The following is an 18,106-nucleotide window of genomic DNA, read 5'->3' on the forward strand; positions in this document are numbered from 1 at the left end:
CGAAGGGCCTGTACTGTGCTGTAATGTTCTATGTTCTATGTATGTCTTAATTGTGCAGTGACTCTCCTTTTAAAATTGACTCAGATATGGCACTTCAGTTCAAAGTCACTGATAAAATGGTGACAACATATTTGTTTAACATTGTGAATTTCAGTCTAACATTGTTTACCACAGGCGTCCTGTACTGTGGCCTGTCTGCTCTTGAGACATTTTTCCTAATGCTTCCTCTCTCATGCTCAGCCTTGACAAACTCCTGTCCTCCCCTAGTTCTTGCCTCTGCCTCTGCTCTCCAACCCTATTCTTCACTATCACACCCCAGGCTTCCATTTCTGTCCACTGTTATCTTCAAATTGTTTTGGTGTCCATTTATTTCTGGTTTCTTAGCTCCTGTTCTGACTTTGCGTTAATGTCCTGCGTTCCACCGAGTGGCAGCCATTGGTGCAAGTAGCTATGTCTGCAATGACCAGTTTCTGCCACTTGATGGAGCTTGGTCAATTAAAATTCAAGTGAGTGTAAGTTTAACATGCATTTTCAGTACTTACAGTTCAGTTGGATTTCTATGCTTTAAATTTATGTTATTTTAAAGGTTTTTATTTATAAATCCCAGCATTTAGGAATGTACACCATTTTAACATAATGTTTGAAACTTGTTTTCTGTGCAAAGGATTCTTAAATACGCAATTGTATAGTATTCTTTTATATGGAATGAAGTATTTTATTTTACAAGTTACTTCAGCTGGAATACGCAGTGTATGCAGTGATTATTTCAATCACGATTTTGTTTTTCCTAGGAAAGAAATGTTTGAAGCAACACAGCTCCAATTTTTATGTAGATTGCCATAGAAGTCTATGATTACACCTAAAACACTTTTTTCATTGGAAGCTCCACTTTTAGGAGCACAACCAGAACTTTAAGTGAGGACTTACGTCTCTGTCAATGAATATACCGTTTATAGTTTATAATTGACTGTAGTTTACCTGTTAAATAAAACTTACCTTGTGTTGATTGTAGATTTTAGAATGTAGTTGTGGAGAAAGAAATGGAAGCTAGAAAACTTGGGGAAATAAATAGCAACATCTTGAAAAATATCCATATTACAGAGGAGGTGCTGGGTATCTTAAAATGTATAAAGGTGGATAAATCTCTGGGACCTGATCAGGTGTACCATAGAGCTCAGTGGGAAGCTAGGGAAATGATTGCCTGGCTGAGATATTTGTATCATCAATAGCCACAGGTGAGGTGTCGGCAGACTGGAGGTAGGTAGAGTGGTGCAACTATTTAAGAAAGGTGGTGAGGAAAAGCCAGGGAACTATAGACCAGAGAGCTTGACATCGATGGTGGGCAAGTTGTTGGAGGGGATCCTGAGGGACAGGATTTACGTGTATTTCAAAAGGTAAGGATTGATTAGGGGTAGTCAATATAGCTTTGTGTTTGGGAAATCATGCTTCACTAACTTCATCATTTTTTGAAGAAGTAATGAAGAAGAATGATAAGGGCAGAGCAGTAGATGTGATCTATATACACTTCAGTAAGGCATTCGACAAGGTTCCTCATGGTAGGCTGGTTAGCAAGGTTACATCACACAGAGTAGAGGCGGCACTAGTAATTGGGTACAAAACTAGCTCGAAGGTAGAAGATAGAGTGTGGTGGTGGAGGGGTGCCCAATATACTGGAGGCCTGTGACTAGCGGTGTGCCACATGTGTTTTAACATTTATAGAAATGATGTGGATGTGAATATAGGAGGTATGGTTAGTAAGTTTGCAGATGATGCCAAAATTGGAGGTGTAGTGGACAGCGAAGAAGGTTACCTCATAGTACAGTAGGATCTTGATCGTTTGAGCCAAAGTGTCAAAGAGTGGCAGATGGAGTTTAAACTAGATAAATGTGAGGTGCTGGATTTTGGAAAGGCAAATCAGAGCACGACTTATTCACTTAATGGTAAGATCTGGAGAGTATTGCTGAACAAAGAGACCTTGGATTGCAGGTTCATAATTCCCTGAGAGTGGTGTTGCTTGTAGATGGGATAGTGAAGAAAGCGTTTTATACAGTTGCCTTTATTGGTCAATGCATTGAGTGTAGGAGTTGGGACATCATGTTGTGGCTGTACAGAATATTGGTTTTGCCACTTTTGGAATACTACATGCAATTCTGGTTTCCCTGCTATTGGAAGAATGTTGTGAAGCTTGAAATCTGAATGGATAGGATGAATAGGTAAGATCTTTTCCCCAGGGAAGGGGAGTCCAGATCTAAAGAGCATAGTTTTAGGGTGAGAAGGGAAAAATTTAACAGTGAACTATGGGGCAACATTTTCATGCAGATGGTGGTGTATGTCTGTTTCCATACTGTATGGCTCTATCACTCTGTAAGACAACAATGCTTGGATTCTATTTAATATTTACTTTGTTCAATTTTTGCATAATAAAATACCTATAATTTTTTCATTGGAAGCTCCACTTTTAGGAGCACAACCAGAATTTTATGTGAGGACTTACTTCTCTGTCAATGAATATGCCGTTTATAGTTTATAATTGACTGTAGTTTACCTGTTAAATAAAACTTACTTTGTGTTGATTGTAGATTTTAGAATGTAGTTGTGGAGAAAGAAATGGAAGCTAGAAAACTTGGGGAAATAAATAGCAACATCTTGAAAAATATCCATATTACAGAGGAGGTGCTGGGTATCTTAAAATGTATAAAGGTGGATAAATCTCTGGGACCTGATCAGGTGTACCTTAGAGCTCAGTGGGAAGCTAGGGAAATGATTGCCTGGCTGAGATATTTGTATCATCAATAGCCACAGGTGAGGTGTCGGCAGACTGGAGGTAGGTAGAGTGGTGCAACTATTTAAGAAAGGTGGTAAGGAAAAGCCAGGGAACTATAAACCAGAGAGAATTTTTTGGTTTCATTTCTTCATTTAATATCTAGGGCTTTCTACTTTGTCCCTTTTTTCCAGAAAAGAAAGAAACTTGTCTGGATTAGGATCATACGTTATGAATGAGAGTTTTCACTGCACATAGACAGAAAAGCTGACATTACCATTATCTAGGACTCATTTTCGTTTTTATGTGACATTTACATACTTTAAATGGACTTGTTTGTGATCTGTGCTGGACAAGATTTATTCATCTCTCAATGACAGTTGATTCTTAGCAGTATCAACTGTTTTATCCCAGATTTGGATTGATTTATTATTGTTGTCACATGAACCTAGGTACAGCGAAAATTTTTTTCTTCATGTAGTACATGCAGGTCATACCCATCAAAATTCATGGGTTGATAGAATTGAACAAGGAATACAACGTTACGGCTGCAGAGAAAGTGCACAAAAAGCTAGATCAACATTAGATTTGAAATTTGAGAGGCCCATTCAGAAGTCTGATAACAGTGGGGAAGAAGCTGTTCTTGAACCTGTTGGCACACGTGTTTAATTTTTTGTATATTCTGCCTGACGGAAGATGTTGGAAGAAATTATAACCGGGGTGACGGTGTCTTTGGTGTTGGCTGACTTTCTGAGGCAGCGAGAAATGTTGATGGCATCAAAGGATGGAAAGTTGACTTGCATGATGGACTGGGCTATGTTTATACCTCTGTAGTTTCTTTGGTATTTTTAGTTGATTCATCTGCAGGTATAAATGTGAGTGAATTTTGAACTTTGATTTGTTTTTTACCAACCATTGCAAATGTCTGGATTTACGAAGATAGGTGTATTATATATTGAAAAAAGCTCTTTACTTTTCAACATTCAGTATATTAGTTGACGATTTAGTTCAAATATAAGAAATTCTGTGAATTTCTAAAAATTCTTTTAAGCTATTTGAAATGTTCAAATAATATTTCCCATCTTCTACTTAGGATGGAAAATGTAAGATTCAGTTGCAGAATGTGACTTGATAGTTTAACAAGCCATGCATTCTCGTGTCCTGATGTAGCTTTATTTATAACATGACAACATGACTAAACTAAATCATCTTGTGACCTCAGCTGCTTTTGTAGATGGAAAGACCTTTGAATGTTGTTGATTATGTTGCAGTTGGACCTTGAAAGATTGCTATTTTTATCTTCAGGTCCACAAAGTAAAAAGTGATGACACCAGTAATACAAATGTGCTCAAAGCCTTGGAATAATTGCTAATTTGTATCAGAGCGTTAGGATGAATGGGACTAGAAAAGGCTATGATGATGACCCTGATTCCTCCTGGCTTTCAAGCGTAGAATACTTGTTTAAGTGCCTCAATGTGCATTACACGAGCATGCATTTATCAGTATGAAAGATCAAACACCTGTAAAAATGCAAACTCTGCCAGAATTGTTGTTTCATAACTATTTTCTGCATACGTTGCTGCTTAGAGTTCAGCATCATTTATACATTTTGAAAACCGAATATTATGCCCATTACTAATTATAAAGATGAGAAACAGCAACTGGCTTAGAATTAATTATTCTGCAACAGTAACTGCTTCATTGGTGACAGATACCTGCTTTCTCATTTGCACTTCTAATTTTTAATGTGTCTGAATTCAGTTAACCAAAAATTGCTGCAGAAATCTTTAAAAATAATACCTTATTAAACAACAAGCAGAAAGTGTGTGATTTTCCTTGTATTGTTCCTATGAAATTCCTATGGTATTTAGAATCTGTGTAAAATAATGGCAAGATTTGTGAAACAGGATTTGGGATATTATGAAAACATTTTGTGGAATATTCAAATATTACTCGTCACTGATAAGGCTGATCAAGTGTGTAATCAGCCTGAATAATAAATTGAACACTGGAGTAATGAAAAGAGTGAAAATGTTGGGAAGAAAGTTATGACAACCATTAATTATTCAAAAGATAAATAAAAGTGCACTTTTTTCTCTTTCCAGAATGACTTTGTGGTGGAAACTAGTTTAGTTGGAACTGTTTTGAATGGTTTGTCTCATCTTCATGGTTGTATGGATCGTGGACAATTCATCATTAGTCTAATAAGAGGTCTTGGTGGTAATCTGAACATGAAATCGCGACAAGAATTTTCTAAAGAGGTATCCTTAATGTATGATGTACAGAAATTTACATATATAATAATCTTGAAGGAAATTTAGCTCATGAGATTACATGTACATTTTCAGAGTCCTGCCAATGCCACTGGTCCCAAAATGTCTCAAGTGAACTGGCAGATACTGGTTGGTCCTTCTCCAGAGATTTCTGATGAACTTCCTGCCCCAAAATATAAAATTGGAACATTTCCTAAATATGTTGAGAATGAAAGAATTGTTATAGAATCCCAACAGTACAGACAAAGGTCATTTGGCTCATCGAGTCTGCACCAACCCTCCTGTGAGCCTCCCACTCAGTCCTATATTTCCCATGACTAATCAAGCTAACCTACACATTTCTGGACATTATGGGTTAATTTAGCATGGCTAACCTACCTAACCTGCACATCTTTGGACTGTGGGAGGAAAGCGGAACACCCAGTGAAAACCCACACAGATGCCTGAGGCTAGAATTGAGCTGGGTTCCTCGTGCTGTGAGGCAGCAGTGCTAACCATTGTGGCACCATGCTATTCCCCCTGTGCGACTGACTAGAAATTATATGCAGTCAGTACAAGCTACAAGGGGCTCTCCTGTGTTAACAGACCCTCAGTAGGCAGTAGATGGTGCCCTTTCTGCATTGTGTCTTGGCAGCAGCTCTCCAAGCTGAAGTGTGTCTCTGAACTAATCGTCTTGAATCTTGGAATACATTAGTCTTTAACACCTGGGTGAGCACAATTGGACAGCTCTTTGCATTGGATGATCAAAATGTTTCAGACAGACAATTAAGCATCTTTCATTAAGTTGCTATTCCTCCAGGCATAGTTGATGTTTGTCTTGATTTGCATCCCAGGGAACAGCTGTAGAGCACAGACACCTGAGTCATGGAGCTGGGATAAACCTCAACAAAACTCACTGCATCGCTCTCCAGATCTTTTCTGCAAAGGCACATTCCAGAAGATGTGCAACAGCCTCTTTGCCAGCACTTCACCTTGAGGGCAGTGTTGATATAATGACAATGTGGCTTCCTTGAGTGATATAGTGATGCTAGTGTCCTGGCTTGCATATGCTGAAGTGCAAAGCAATAATTAATTTGTTATAATATTCCTTACTAATTAAAATCACTATGTTACCAAATCAAACATTTATATAAGTGTGAGGTGAGAGTTTTGGATCTTGTGGTTCAAGGGAGTTTTGCATGAGTTACCCCATAATTTGAGTTCAATCAAGTATAAGCATGGTCAAGTGGGAATTCCAATGTTTAAAAATTCATGTTTTCAGATTATTTTAATTAGGCAAATTTGAAATCTGAACTTAGAATTACCTGTACTGTCAGGCAGTTTCCATTTTTCAATTTGAGATCTAATTATTTAGTATTAGGTTCAAGCATTTGAGAAATCTTTTTCTGTTTCATATTCTTAGTTCTGTTGTTACTCTTCTGACAGAGGCTGCAAAAATGACAAAAAGATAACCATCCAACTTATGAAACTTCATTTACAATATCTTTGGATCAGCAACTAATAAATTACTCCTCTGTAAAAAACCAAAAGAATTGTACATGCTGTAAATCAGAAAGAGAAATTACTGGAAAAGCTCAGCAATTCTGGCAGCATCTGTAATGTAACTGAGTTCTGAGACAGGGCCACTCGACTTGAAATGCCAACTCGAATTTCTCTTCACAGTTGCTGTCAGACCTACTGAACTTTTCCAGCAGTTTCTGTTTTTGTTTCAAATTCCTGGTCCAGTTTCTTTTTACACAATCAAGTGATTCACTGTTGACATAATGTATTAATGCTGTAATATTCCTACCTTAAACAAAAGTTGAAGCACTGAAAGCAGTCATACATCTCAATTTAATTTTAACTCAGGTTTTCAACTGGGCAAGAGAATCACCGCCTGACCCACGGCAGACTCTAGACTCATATTATGACCAACAGAGTGGGCGACTCATGGCATATCAGATGGAGAAGCCAGAAAATCTGACTGCTGAGGATTTCTGTAATCCCCAGAAACTTCCTGTCATCCGAACTCCTGACATGCAAAGAGGTCTAGATTATTTTAAACCCTGGTTAAGTTCCAGCAACAAACAGCCGTTTATACTAGTAGGACCTGAAGGATGTGGAAAAGGGTAAGATTTTTCTGTGAGAAATCGTGTCTCTTAACTGCATGATATTTGTCTTGGTGGTTTGCAGGTAACAATAGTGTTGGAGAGTGAATGCTTGAGAATTGATTGAAGCATATTGATAAAGTGGAGTGGGAGAAACTCCTCACGATGGTGCTGATTCCGGATGGAAAAAAATATGCCTTTAAATCCTGTTTTGAAGATTGTAAAACATAGTAACCATTACTGACAGGATTCATACTTTGATCAGTGTTAGAGCTGGATTAGCAGATATTGGTTTTGAGTGCTAGATTTATCTCTGGTGTCTCTGCAAGTGTGGAGACAAGATTAGCATGGATTTCACTCTTCCAGTAGGATTTTTGTAGCTAAATAAAGAGCAGGAACTGAGGTAGGCAGACATGTAATTTACTAAGACTGGCCACTGTAGTTATTGGATCTTTTTTTCAAAGTGATTTTGTGATGCAGAAGGCAGGTGGGATCCTGTAAATTGCCTGGTTCTGAACAATGGACTGTCAGTTAACTTGTTAAAAATTGGCCAGCAGTTTTTGTTATGTACATGAGATCCACATTGAATCTGGAATGGGGCAAGTAGAAGGAAGTTTCGACTCGACTGTTATGGCCACACCTTTAATGAGATGGGCTTGTGAAGGGTGCAAGTCTGCAGGGGGCAATCCTACGATCGCACCAATTGCAAGTCTGGACATTTGAATGGGTTCTGACCTTTCAGGGATTGAGGGCATAAAGTAAACATTGTGAGTACAGCTGACCACAAGCAAGGCATCTTCTGGACTTGAGACTAATGCATGAAGTTATAAGAAAGACAGTCTGGGAGAGACAACAAAAAATGCACTTCAGCATTGAGTGTACTGCCTTAGAAGCCTTCTGCATAAGTCAGAGACCCAGTGCTACAGGAGACTGTGTGTATTTAGACAGATGATAATTACCATTTGTGCCCTAACTGATGAATACGTCAAAACTTACTTGCCATGTCTGGCCACCTAGTATGAAAGCCACTGTAGCCTTAAACGTCTTCAGCTCTGTCTTGTTCCAAAGGTCGCAGTTAAGCATGGTGGTGTCTCAAAAATAGCAGCACATCATTACATTTTATAGCCCACAGATGCCCTGTTTGTGAAAGTAGAGGAGTTCATATTGGTTGAAACAAATAGATCCTTATACGAACAATGTGTAATGGGATTCAGCTGTAACACTGGATACCACTGAAAGCAAGATTTCCAATGTGGTTATCAAGGGACTGAATGACTGGTCAGTGAGATTTCACAACAGCAAGAGCTTGCACTTCCTCAATATTGCGGCCTGCAACAAACACCTGTGTGCAGTCCCATGTTCGCGAGCCAGAATACAGACAAAATTTGGGAGCGTTAATCGATCAGTGATGCTGAAACATAAAGATGCACAGAAAGAATAAAATTTGACTGTAACCAGTGGTTGGACTGGGCTGGACAAGGTCAAATGTTCTGTGGACATTGGTTTGAATTCCACAATTGCAGATGGTGAAATTTGAATGAAATAAAAATCTGGTGACCATGTAGCTACTGTTAATTGTTGGGGGATAGAAGAACATAAGCTTCAGTAATGACATTTAGGAAAGAAAATGTGTTGCCCTCAACTGGTCTGGCCTCACGTCCTAGCAAGCCATTCAGTTGTATCAAACTGCTGCAAAGTTGAAAAAATATGAGTGAAACTGGATGGACCACCTGATAATAACCTAGGCACTGGAAATGACAATAGGCAATAATAGGTCTATCAATCCAGCAAAGCCTTCCATTTTGTGGGTGCTTGTGCCAAAATTGTCAGAGCTGTCTCACAGCTTGAGATATAGTTTTCATGTAATCATGCCTTACAGACAATGCAAGGGCAAGGAATGGGCCTTATGTTGGGATTTCAATATTTATCCCTAGAGTGATTTGGGAGTACTGTGACTGACAGAACTGATAGCCTTCTGAAGGTCATAGCTGTTATGTTGGTTCTAAGGGATATGGTGAGGGAACCAATGAAAGGAAAAACTTAGCAATGTACCTGTTTCACATCTGGCTGTCTCTGATAATGTTGTTAGATGTGACCACCACATAGTCATTGTGGAGGCAAAAGCCCTACCTTCATATTGAGCATGCCCATCATCATGTTGTGTGGCATGACCATCATGCTAAAGGGATAGACTTTTATCGGATCTGTCAACTCAGATTCGGCATTCATGTGCTGCTATAGGCCATCAATAGCAGCAGAATTGTACTCAACCAGAATCTACCACTTCATGATCTGGCTCATTCTCACTCTACTGTTACTGTCAAGCAAGGTGATTAACTGTGGTTCAGTGAAGAGTGCACAAGGTCATGACAGGAGCAGCACCAGGATTACCTAAAAATGAGGTGTCAACCTGATAAAGCTATAACACAGGGACAACTTGCATGCCAGAGATAGTGGGAACTGCAGATGCTGGAGAATCTGATATATCATAGAGCTGAATGCAGGCCAAGCAGCATTAGCTGCATGGAATAGACATGGCTAAGTGATTCCACAACCAATAAATCAAATCTAAGTTGTGCAGTCTTGCCAAGGTCAGTTAAACAATTAACATGAAATCAAGACTCCATAAGTATCTCTGTCATTTAATATTGAGGTGCCAAGGACCCTAGTGCACAAGTTTAGGCTGAAATATTTGCATCCATTTTGAGTCAAAAGTGCTGAGTGAGTAATCCACCTCTACCTCCTCTTGAAGTAGATCCTCAGTATCACAAGTGATAGACTTTAGTCAATTTGATTCATTCCTATCTGAATATAATTCAGTTGCATTTTGATTGCTGCTACCCTGGTAGCCCCGTCACTATGCGTTCATTAACTTATCCATGTTTCTGCAGATATAGTTATGTTAAGTGAGTGGACAAAGATTTGGCAGAAGGAATATAATGAGGAAAAATCTGGAATAGTCTATTTTGGCAGGAACAGTAAAAAAGAAGCATTTTATCTAAAAGAAGGAAGGCTGCAGAGCTTTGAGATGCAGACAGATCTGAGTGTCCTTGGGTTAGTTTGTATGCAGAGTAAATAATTATGGAAGTTAATAGAACGTTATCATTTATCAGGAGGGGACTTCAATACAGAAGAGGTTATGCTTCAGGTGTACAAGGCAGTTGTGTGATCGCATCTGGCGTACTTTGAACAATATCTGTCATCTTATTTAAGAAGTGAATGTATTGGAAGCAGCTCAGACATGGTTTAATGGTCTATTGCCTAGAAAGGGAGTGTTCCCTTATGAGGAAATGTTGGATAGGCAAGGCTTGTACCTACTGGGGTTTAGAAGAGTGAGAGATAACTTAATAGAAACAAAAAAGATTCTGTGGGATCTTTATTGGGTCGATGTGCAGAGGATTTTTTCTCTTATTGGGGATTTTAGAACTAAGTGTCACTGCTTAAAATCAAGATTTACACTTTGTAAATAAATATGAGACGACTTTTTCTCCCAGAGTAGTGAGTCTTTAGAACTTTTTCTGAAAAGGTGAAAGCAGAGTCCTTGAAAATTATTAATGCAGAGGTAGAAAGATTCTTCTTAAACAAGGCAGGGAAAGATTATCAGCAATTTGCAGAAAAGTGGATTTGCGGTACAGTCAGATCAGCCATGATCATACTGAATGGTGGAGCAGGTTTGAGAGGTTGTGTGGCTTACATCTGCTTCTAATTTGTATGTACGATAAGTAGTTTTGTTTTTATGTATCTACACTGTGCATTTCCATAGGTCCAGCTGGCCTCTTAAAATTTCCACTGACTGTTTGGTGGGTGGTTTGAATGTATTGATCTTTCAAAATCAGTTGAAATCTTGCTTGAAGGAAGCACCAGTCAGAGAAATGGTGTAGAAGTATTTTTAACTAAATTTTCAAACCACTGTCTGAGTATTGCTACTTATTGAAAGCATTAGATTTTTAAAAGCTATTATGTCTTGAGACCTTTACTTTTGTTGCAATATATATATTAAAAGGCAAAAATGATGTGGTGGAAGAGAAATTAGGCAGGAGGCTGATATATCGTTGATGGGGTTGGAAACTCCAGAATTCTCATCTGAAGCCTTGCTAGTTTCCACTCCGGCTGTTTGTTTTTCAACTTGCAGCTTCAGTCATTTCTAACTGACTCAGGTTCCAGTTGTATTTTTTGTCAAGAAATTTACTTGGAACATCATCCAATTTAATTTAACACAATTCTGAAATTCATAAATGACATGTTGTGAAGTGTTACCCTGAAACCACAAATATTTTCCTTTCTGGTTACAAGTGAATTTGCCTCATTTATTCTAGCAAAGAACGTAACTTAGAAAATTGTGTTGCCTTGTTTATTGTTTCAACTAAGTCTTCAAGCAGCATGATAATATCTGGTTCCAGAGGTTTATGTTCAATGAACTTTGTTTGTTCATGAATTTGTTGTTTTATTAGACATATTGGCATGTGATACTTAGACCTACAAGAAGAGTGGGCTGCTTTTACCCACCTAACATTAAGGTGTCCATAATTTCTAAGTGCAGTTGAGTACAACTTATTCTTGCTGCATTGCTACATATATAAGCACTGTAAACTAAGTTCCAAATTTGAAAGAGTAATCTACTATTTCATTGAGCTGTCTTGTGTACCTGACAAGACATTTTTGTTGCTGCTATTTTGCTTCATAGTTGGAAGATGGTAAACAACCATTTGTTGGTTTTTACATGGACATACATAGAAGTATGCAGACATTTGAAATGTGATGTTCAGTGTAAGTAACTGAAATTATGTAGTTTGGATGCTATCTCCTCCTTTTATCATTAGATTCATAGCTTGATTATTTTGCTTAGAAAGCTCTAGAAAACTAAAATTGTTCTTTGTACCTATGACTGGAAATTTAAGGAGGGAAATGTTAACTTCTATAGAACAGTTCCATTTTAACTGATTTTATTTTTGCTTTCAGGATGCTTCTTCGTTACGCTTTCTCTCAGCTCAGATCCACTCAAATTGCAACAGTACACTGTAGTGCACAGACTTCACCTCAACATATTTTGCAAAAGCTGAGTCAGACATGCATGGTTATAAGTTCCAACACTGGCCGTGTATACAGACCGAGGGATTGTGAACATTTGGTATTATATCTGAAAGATATTAACCTTCCCAGACCAGACAAATGGGGTACAAGCAGCGTTATTGCATTTCTGCAGCAGGTTTGGATTCTGTTAAATTTATTTGTTATGAGGACACGTTGCTTTTCTTTTTCTTTGTGTTTAGTGTTACCCAATATTGCACTATGTTGTTTAAGTGTAATGGTATGTTAATTTTCTCTTTACTTAAGTTCTTAAATAAATTGATTTTAGTGTGCTTTGAAATAGGGCAGTATTACAAATTTCATGAAATCATACTGAGTAATGGGGTTCAAAACTGGTAGAATTATTTTAAAAGTTTTTGTTTTGAAGTAGTCTGAGTGCCATTAGGACCATTATTTATTATGTTCCCTCTTTTTAAATTTCTTCTATGCCTCGTGTTCATCTGTTACAGGAGGGAAAACTGACAAATGGTTTATTTCAATGTGGTAATCAGGAGACACTTAATGTTTTCAGGGATCAGCAATGAACAGTGTAGTCAGCTGTGACAAATTATAGTAATGCAAATATATCACACTTAATTTATGATTTTTACTTTTTACTTCTCCCTGGTCAGGCTGACAACATGCCCAATCCCGTAAGCCCTTCTCCTCGCTTAGCTTATTTGGAGACTTGTCTTTTGAAATGACCTCTATGTGGGACCGTATCCTACCATATTAAGCAGGCAGGCCATTATTAGTAATAGGAAGCAAAAGGAGGATAATTGTCTTAATTAATTTGAAAGGAAACTTGGCACTTAGTATCTGTGATACAGTTGTACTTATTATTTAAATTGGCACATTTATTATTGCTGGTTGGGGTGATTTTATTAACAGCTGAAAACCAGGTACAAATGTCGCACTTATTTATAATTTTTTTGTGTTTTCTCAAAAACAAAATTCTAAAGGCTCTAACCTACCATGGCTTTTATGATGAAAATTTGGAGTGGGTTGGATTAGAAAATATTCAGATCGTGGCATCAATGTCAGTAGGTGGTGTTATGGGACGACACAGCCTAACAACTAGATTTACATCCATTGTCAGGATCTGTACAATAAAGTAAGTCAAAGAATGGTTATTTTTCCTTCGATGACATAAATACATAGCTCTTACTTATTATTACATTACAGTTATGCATTAATATTAAAGCAATAGCTTGCAAGTAAAAGAACTTAATTGAAATAGTATGTAATCGGCTAATGCACACTACTCTCAGAAAAACTACAAGGCTTTGCTTGATTTTCTTTCAGTGTCGAACATTGTCTCATTGGTTCTTTCTTTGCTATGCAATTATTATTTCCAAGATTTTTTGCTCCTTAGATTATTGTTGCAATAATTATATTTGATGTAACTTGTGTATTACAAATGCACAGTCACTTTGTGGTTAGCACCGCTGCCTCACAACACCAGGGATCCCAGTTTGATTTCAACCTCAGGTCACAGTCTGTGGAGTTTGCACACTTTCCCCGTGTCTGCATGTGTTTCCACCGGGTGCTCCCACAGTCCAGAGATGTGCAGGTTAGGTGAATTGGCCATGTTAAATTGCCCAAAGTGTCCACTGATGTGAAGGCTGTGTTGATTAGCCATAGTACATGTGGGGTTATAGAAAGAGGGTAGGTGGCTGGGTCTGGGTGGGATACTCTTCGGAGGATTGGTACAGACTTGATGGGCTGAATGGCCTTTTTCAGCCTCTAGGGATTTTATGATTCCATGAACTTTCACTTTACTGTCAACTTAAAAACATAAGTTTATTAGAGCATGTTGAATTCCACATCTGTCTTTGATCAGCCTTGTCAATTTCAGTTACAACTCTGTAGATCAACCTAGTGTTTGGCGTATCTGGTTCTATGGAACATTTGAATGTTTGCATATTTTTATCAGCACTTTCCTAGTTCCTGGCCTTAACTCACTTCAAAACCATATTCTTGGAAATTGTTGAATGACTCAATTGTGTCATGTGTGGTCTGTTCTGCGAAAGTGGGTATGTTTGAATCTCATAGATTGTAACTATATTGAGATCTGTGAATACTGGTAGTTCTACTACTGTTAGACCATTGGTATCCACCAGGTAGAGAATTTCAGAGAATTAAAGTGGGCTTGTCTGTGGCAGTGCAGTGCAATTCTGCAAAAACATGGAATTGGATGGTGTTGTGTGCTGTGAGATGGTTTTGTGAGCTGGACCATGGAGTCCAACTTGCTAAGTTACATGTTTTTCAGGATGCATTGTGATAATATGTTGGCTTTAGTTTTCATGTTAATTTTAGAATTATTTCATTTCTGTGACTTGCGGTTCCTGCATGCTTCATATGACCTCCCACAACCAGCCCCATGACCTCATGTATTTTGCAAGGCCCATGTGATGCAGTTTAAGTGGCTGTTGATCATAGTTCTATTTAAAATAAAAGTATAGGAATAGATCCCTTAAGAAGTAGACACACCTGATTAAAGGCTTATCATAGCAGAAATTTCTGTCTGGAATGCCATTCACTATCTAAACGATAGCACGTCGTCTGATTGAGAGAATTACAGTTCTGTGTCCCCATTAAACTTCTGCAGAAGGTCTTGTACAGCAATCTTGTTCAACTTTGCTGACTGGTCCAAGGAAAGTTGACACTTAACTGCATTGGGAACAGGTATTATTTTGATAGAGTAGAACTTTGAAAATATGATCCCATTTTTGGTCAGATGCCTCATATGTAGACACAACCAAGGAAGTTACAATGCTGAGCCACAGGTGCCATAAGAATCCCATCTTCATCGTTCTTAATGGATGATGCAGAAGTGGGGGAAGGTGGGTGGTTAAGACAGGGACTAAAGTGTTCTGTAGAAAAGGTAACAAAATGTACGAGCACTCATGTCTTGTCATTGAATTGAAGAAATGCCTCTGTTTGTTTGATTTCAGCTATCCTGATAGAGAGCAACTTCAGGCCATCTACAGTGCGTATCTACAACCTGTGCTGCACAGGAATCTAAAGCATCATCCTACATGGTCATGTCCCACACGAGTACACCAGCTTGCTGGTTCCCTGGTACAAGTGTATGAACAGGTATGATCCACTCAGGTGATTTTTCTTACATATTTGATATTAAGTTTAATTTGGTATATTTGTGATACTATGGAAATTTTGTTTTCAAATTTTGCAGGTTTTCAGGTGTGACTTTTGTGTGTTGTAGGTACTGGTTAATGATGGTGATGTTACACCGAAGTGCAGGCAGTGATTTAATTCGCCAGGTCATAGTCGAATCCTGTTCCCGCAACGTCCTTTTTAAATCACTTTATTCGAATAATGTGACGAGAGAAGGGGTCACTGTAATCAAATAAGGATGAAAGCAACAGCTTTACATCATACATCGCACTTTTCATAATCACCTCCACAGCAGTGCTGAACACTGCCGAAGAGGACAATTTACTGATATCCAGCAAAGATAGTGACGCTGGAGCCATTTTTCAAATTGAAAATCCATTTAGGAAGCGTAATCAATCAATCGTTACTTGCTGTGGAAATCCTCACACAGGCTAAGGTTTTTTATGACATGAAAGAGACAAACTGTTCAGTATTTTCTAAATAAAAATTCCTACAAACAGTGTTGGCCATAAGACTGGACAGTCAATTTGCATCACATTTCTGTGTAACTTTTTTCTTTTTAAGAAATGCAGTATAGTTAACATGCTGCTGCGAATGTTATCAATAGGAATGATAGTTCTTGCACTTGCCAGTAACTATTCAGTTAAATATGCACAATGAATAATTAATCAAAATTCTAAAGGAATGGTGGAATTGCCAGGATATTTTTATATCAGAGCTAGAATTTTTTGGGTGAATTAGTGTGGCTAAAACCATAGTGTGAATATAGCTTAAAGTCAGATTGGCCCTAATTTCCAGATATGCACAACACAATTTTACTGGATTAATCACTCAAATAAAGTAAAATTTTGTGGATCTGGAAAATCTGAAATAAAACAATGCTGGATAAACGGAGTTCACATTTCAAATCCAATACTGAAGAAGAGTTGTACTAGATTTGAAACATTAACTCTGAATTTTTCTCTCTACCAATGCTGCCAGATCTATCATGTTTTTCCAGTATTTTCTGCCATTACAATTTTACTAGAAACAATTTTGCATTGAAAATAAACAGTAGTGCAAATGCAATTTTAAGTTACAAAAGCACACACAATCTTAATGTATAGTTTTGTCACCTGAGTAACATTTACACAAATTAAAGAGAAAAAATAATCTTGTTCCTTTTAGGATAACATAGAGCATTGTCATAGCAAAACATTAAGAATTTATGTGCAAACAATAAATTGTAGTTTGCATACTCTTCCATGTAGATGAGAAAATTAGCACAAGGAAGAGTGTGCAAAATGCTTACTGTATTGTAAATTCCCTAAAAACAGGCAATTTAATTGAAAAAAGGCAACATTTTACACAGAATGAGAAGAGAGTGCTGATTGCTTGGGTCATATTTGGCATGGAGGTACAGTAAGAACAGTTCACCATTTTAAATAAAATGATACATCAGCCAGGCTTCTTCAATGAACAGAAGATGATCAAGTTTTTATTTGTAAAACAAAAGTTATTCAATGAAGATATGAAGCTGGATAACACACCTCTATTTGTAATGTGAAAATATAAATACTTACCCTGCTTTTGAGGATAATAATCACTTCTCACAAATAAATCTTATGTTTACAAGGCAAAAAAGATAAGAATTGAAATGCTGTCTTGGCGATTGGTCTGACATTCTCACATGGGTGTCCCCAGTGTAGGCATCTGTCTGTGTGATCATGGCAGGCATAACTTGCTCAGGAAGCAGTCTTCCAGTCACTCTTCAAAAGTATAGTCAGGTTTCATGAGGGTTTTTTTTAAGAATCAGGAGAGCTAAATTGTAGGCCCTTCCCTTTGACATGCTGATTGTTAACTACTCCAAGCAACATTTAAACCAGAAACTGCAGCCTTACGGTCATACTCCCAGATAGGGAGCCATCAGTGCTTAAACAGTTATCACAAGCCATGTAAATATCAGGCAACAAAGTCTGGAGCTGGAAGAACACAGCAGGTCAGGCTGCATCAAGGGAACAGGAAAGTTGATGTTTCAGTTTGGGACCCTTCTTCAGAAAATGTCAACTTTCCTGTTCCTCTGCTGCTGCCTGGCCTGCTGTGTTCCTCCAGCTCCACACTGTATTATCTCTCACTCCAGCATCTGCAGTTCTTGCTATCTAAATAACAAACAATTTGTATTTTGTTTCAAATGTTCCACTGATTTGGTTGATCTTAAAAAAAAACAAACCAGGCAGGTACAAACCTTCAAACACTTGTCCACAAAAAATATTAAATATGAAGCCATCAATACGACCCTTTTGTGGATTATCTAACTATGTCGACTGAGAGGGCTGATGTACCTGCCTGGAGTCGAATACTTTGGCCTTTTGCTAGGAGACCACCTTAGTTTGGTTGTTTGTCACTATCAGATAGGTTTCTAGCCAAAGTCTGAAAATTGGCCTTTTTCTTGCATTAATTGACCGTCTTTGGACTGGTAGGCAGGTAGACCTTACTTTCCTAATGCTACCTCTGGGAAATCAGTTTGGCATGGGACTGGAAAAACTGGCATGCCGTCCTGCTGTGCAAAATTACACATTTGCCTGCCTGTGTTCCTGTATCTATACTGGAGCAAAAATTCTTTCCAAGGTCTCTGCATTCAGGTTATTGCTCACTGCGTACTCAACTGGGCTTTATGTTTTCCATGTTGTCATAATTCTTGCTTTAAATAAACAATTTTCTTGATGGTTTATAAATTATTGCCGCTTGAATGTCATTTTTTTTCATTACAATATAGTCAAAAATGTTTTTACCTGTAT

At 37.9% G+C, this 18,106-nt stretch overlaps 1 protein-coding gene across 2 annotated transcripts in view; it reads left to right on the plus strand.

Annotated features, from left to right (window-relative positions):
• Positions 1–18,106, plus strand: part of dync2h1 (dynein cytoplasmic 2 heavy chain 1) — a 541,347-nt gene that overhangs the window by 136,369 nt on the left and 386,872 nt on the right. For both annotated transcript variants that reach the window (XM_059646623.1, XM_059646624.1), the window contains exons 42-46: positions 4,867–5,022; positions 6,883–7,142; positions 12,081–12,327; positions 13,151–13,302; positions 15,146–15,290. In XM_059646623.1, coding sequence (XP_059502606.1) covers positions 4,867–5,022; positions 6,883–7,142; positions 12,081–12,327; positions 13,151–13,302; positions 15,146–15,290 — 960 coding nt within the window. The remainder of the gene's footprint in view (positions 1–4,866; positions 5,023–6,882; positions 7,143–12,080; positions 12,328–13,150; positions 13,303–15,145; positions 15,291–18,106) is intronic.

This window comes from Stegostoma tigrinum, chromosome 6, assembly GCF_030684315.1.
Source record: "Stegostoma tigrinum isolate sSteTig4 chromosome 6, sSteTig4.hap1, whole genome shotgun sequence".
NCBI lineage: Eukaryota > Metazoa > Chordata > Chondrichthyes > Orectolobiformes > Stegostomatidae > Stegostoma > Stegostoma tigrinum.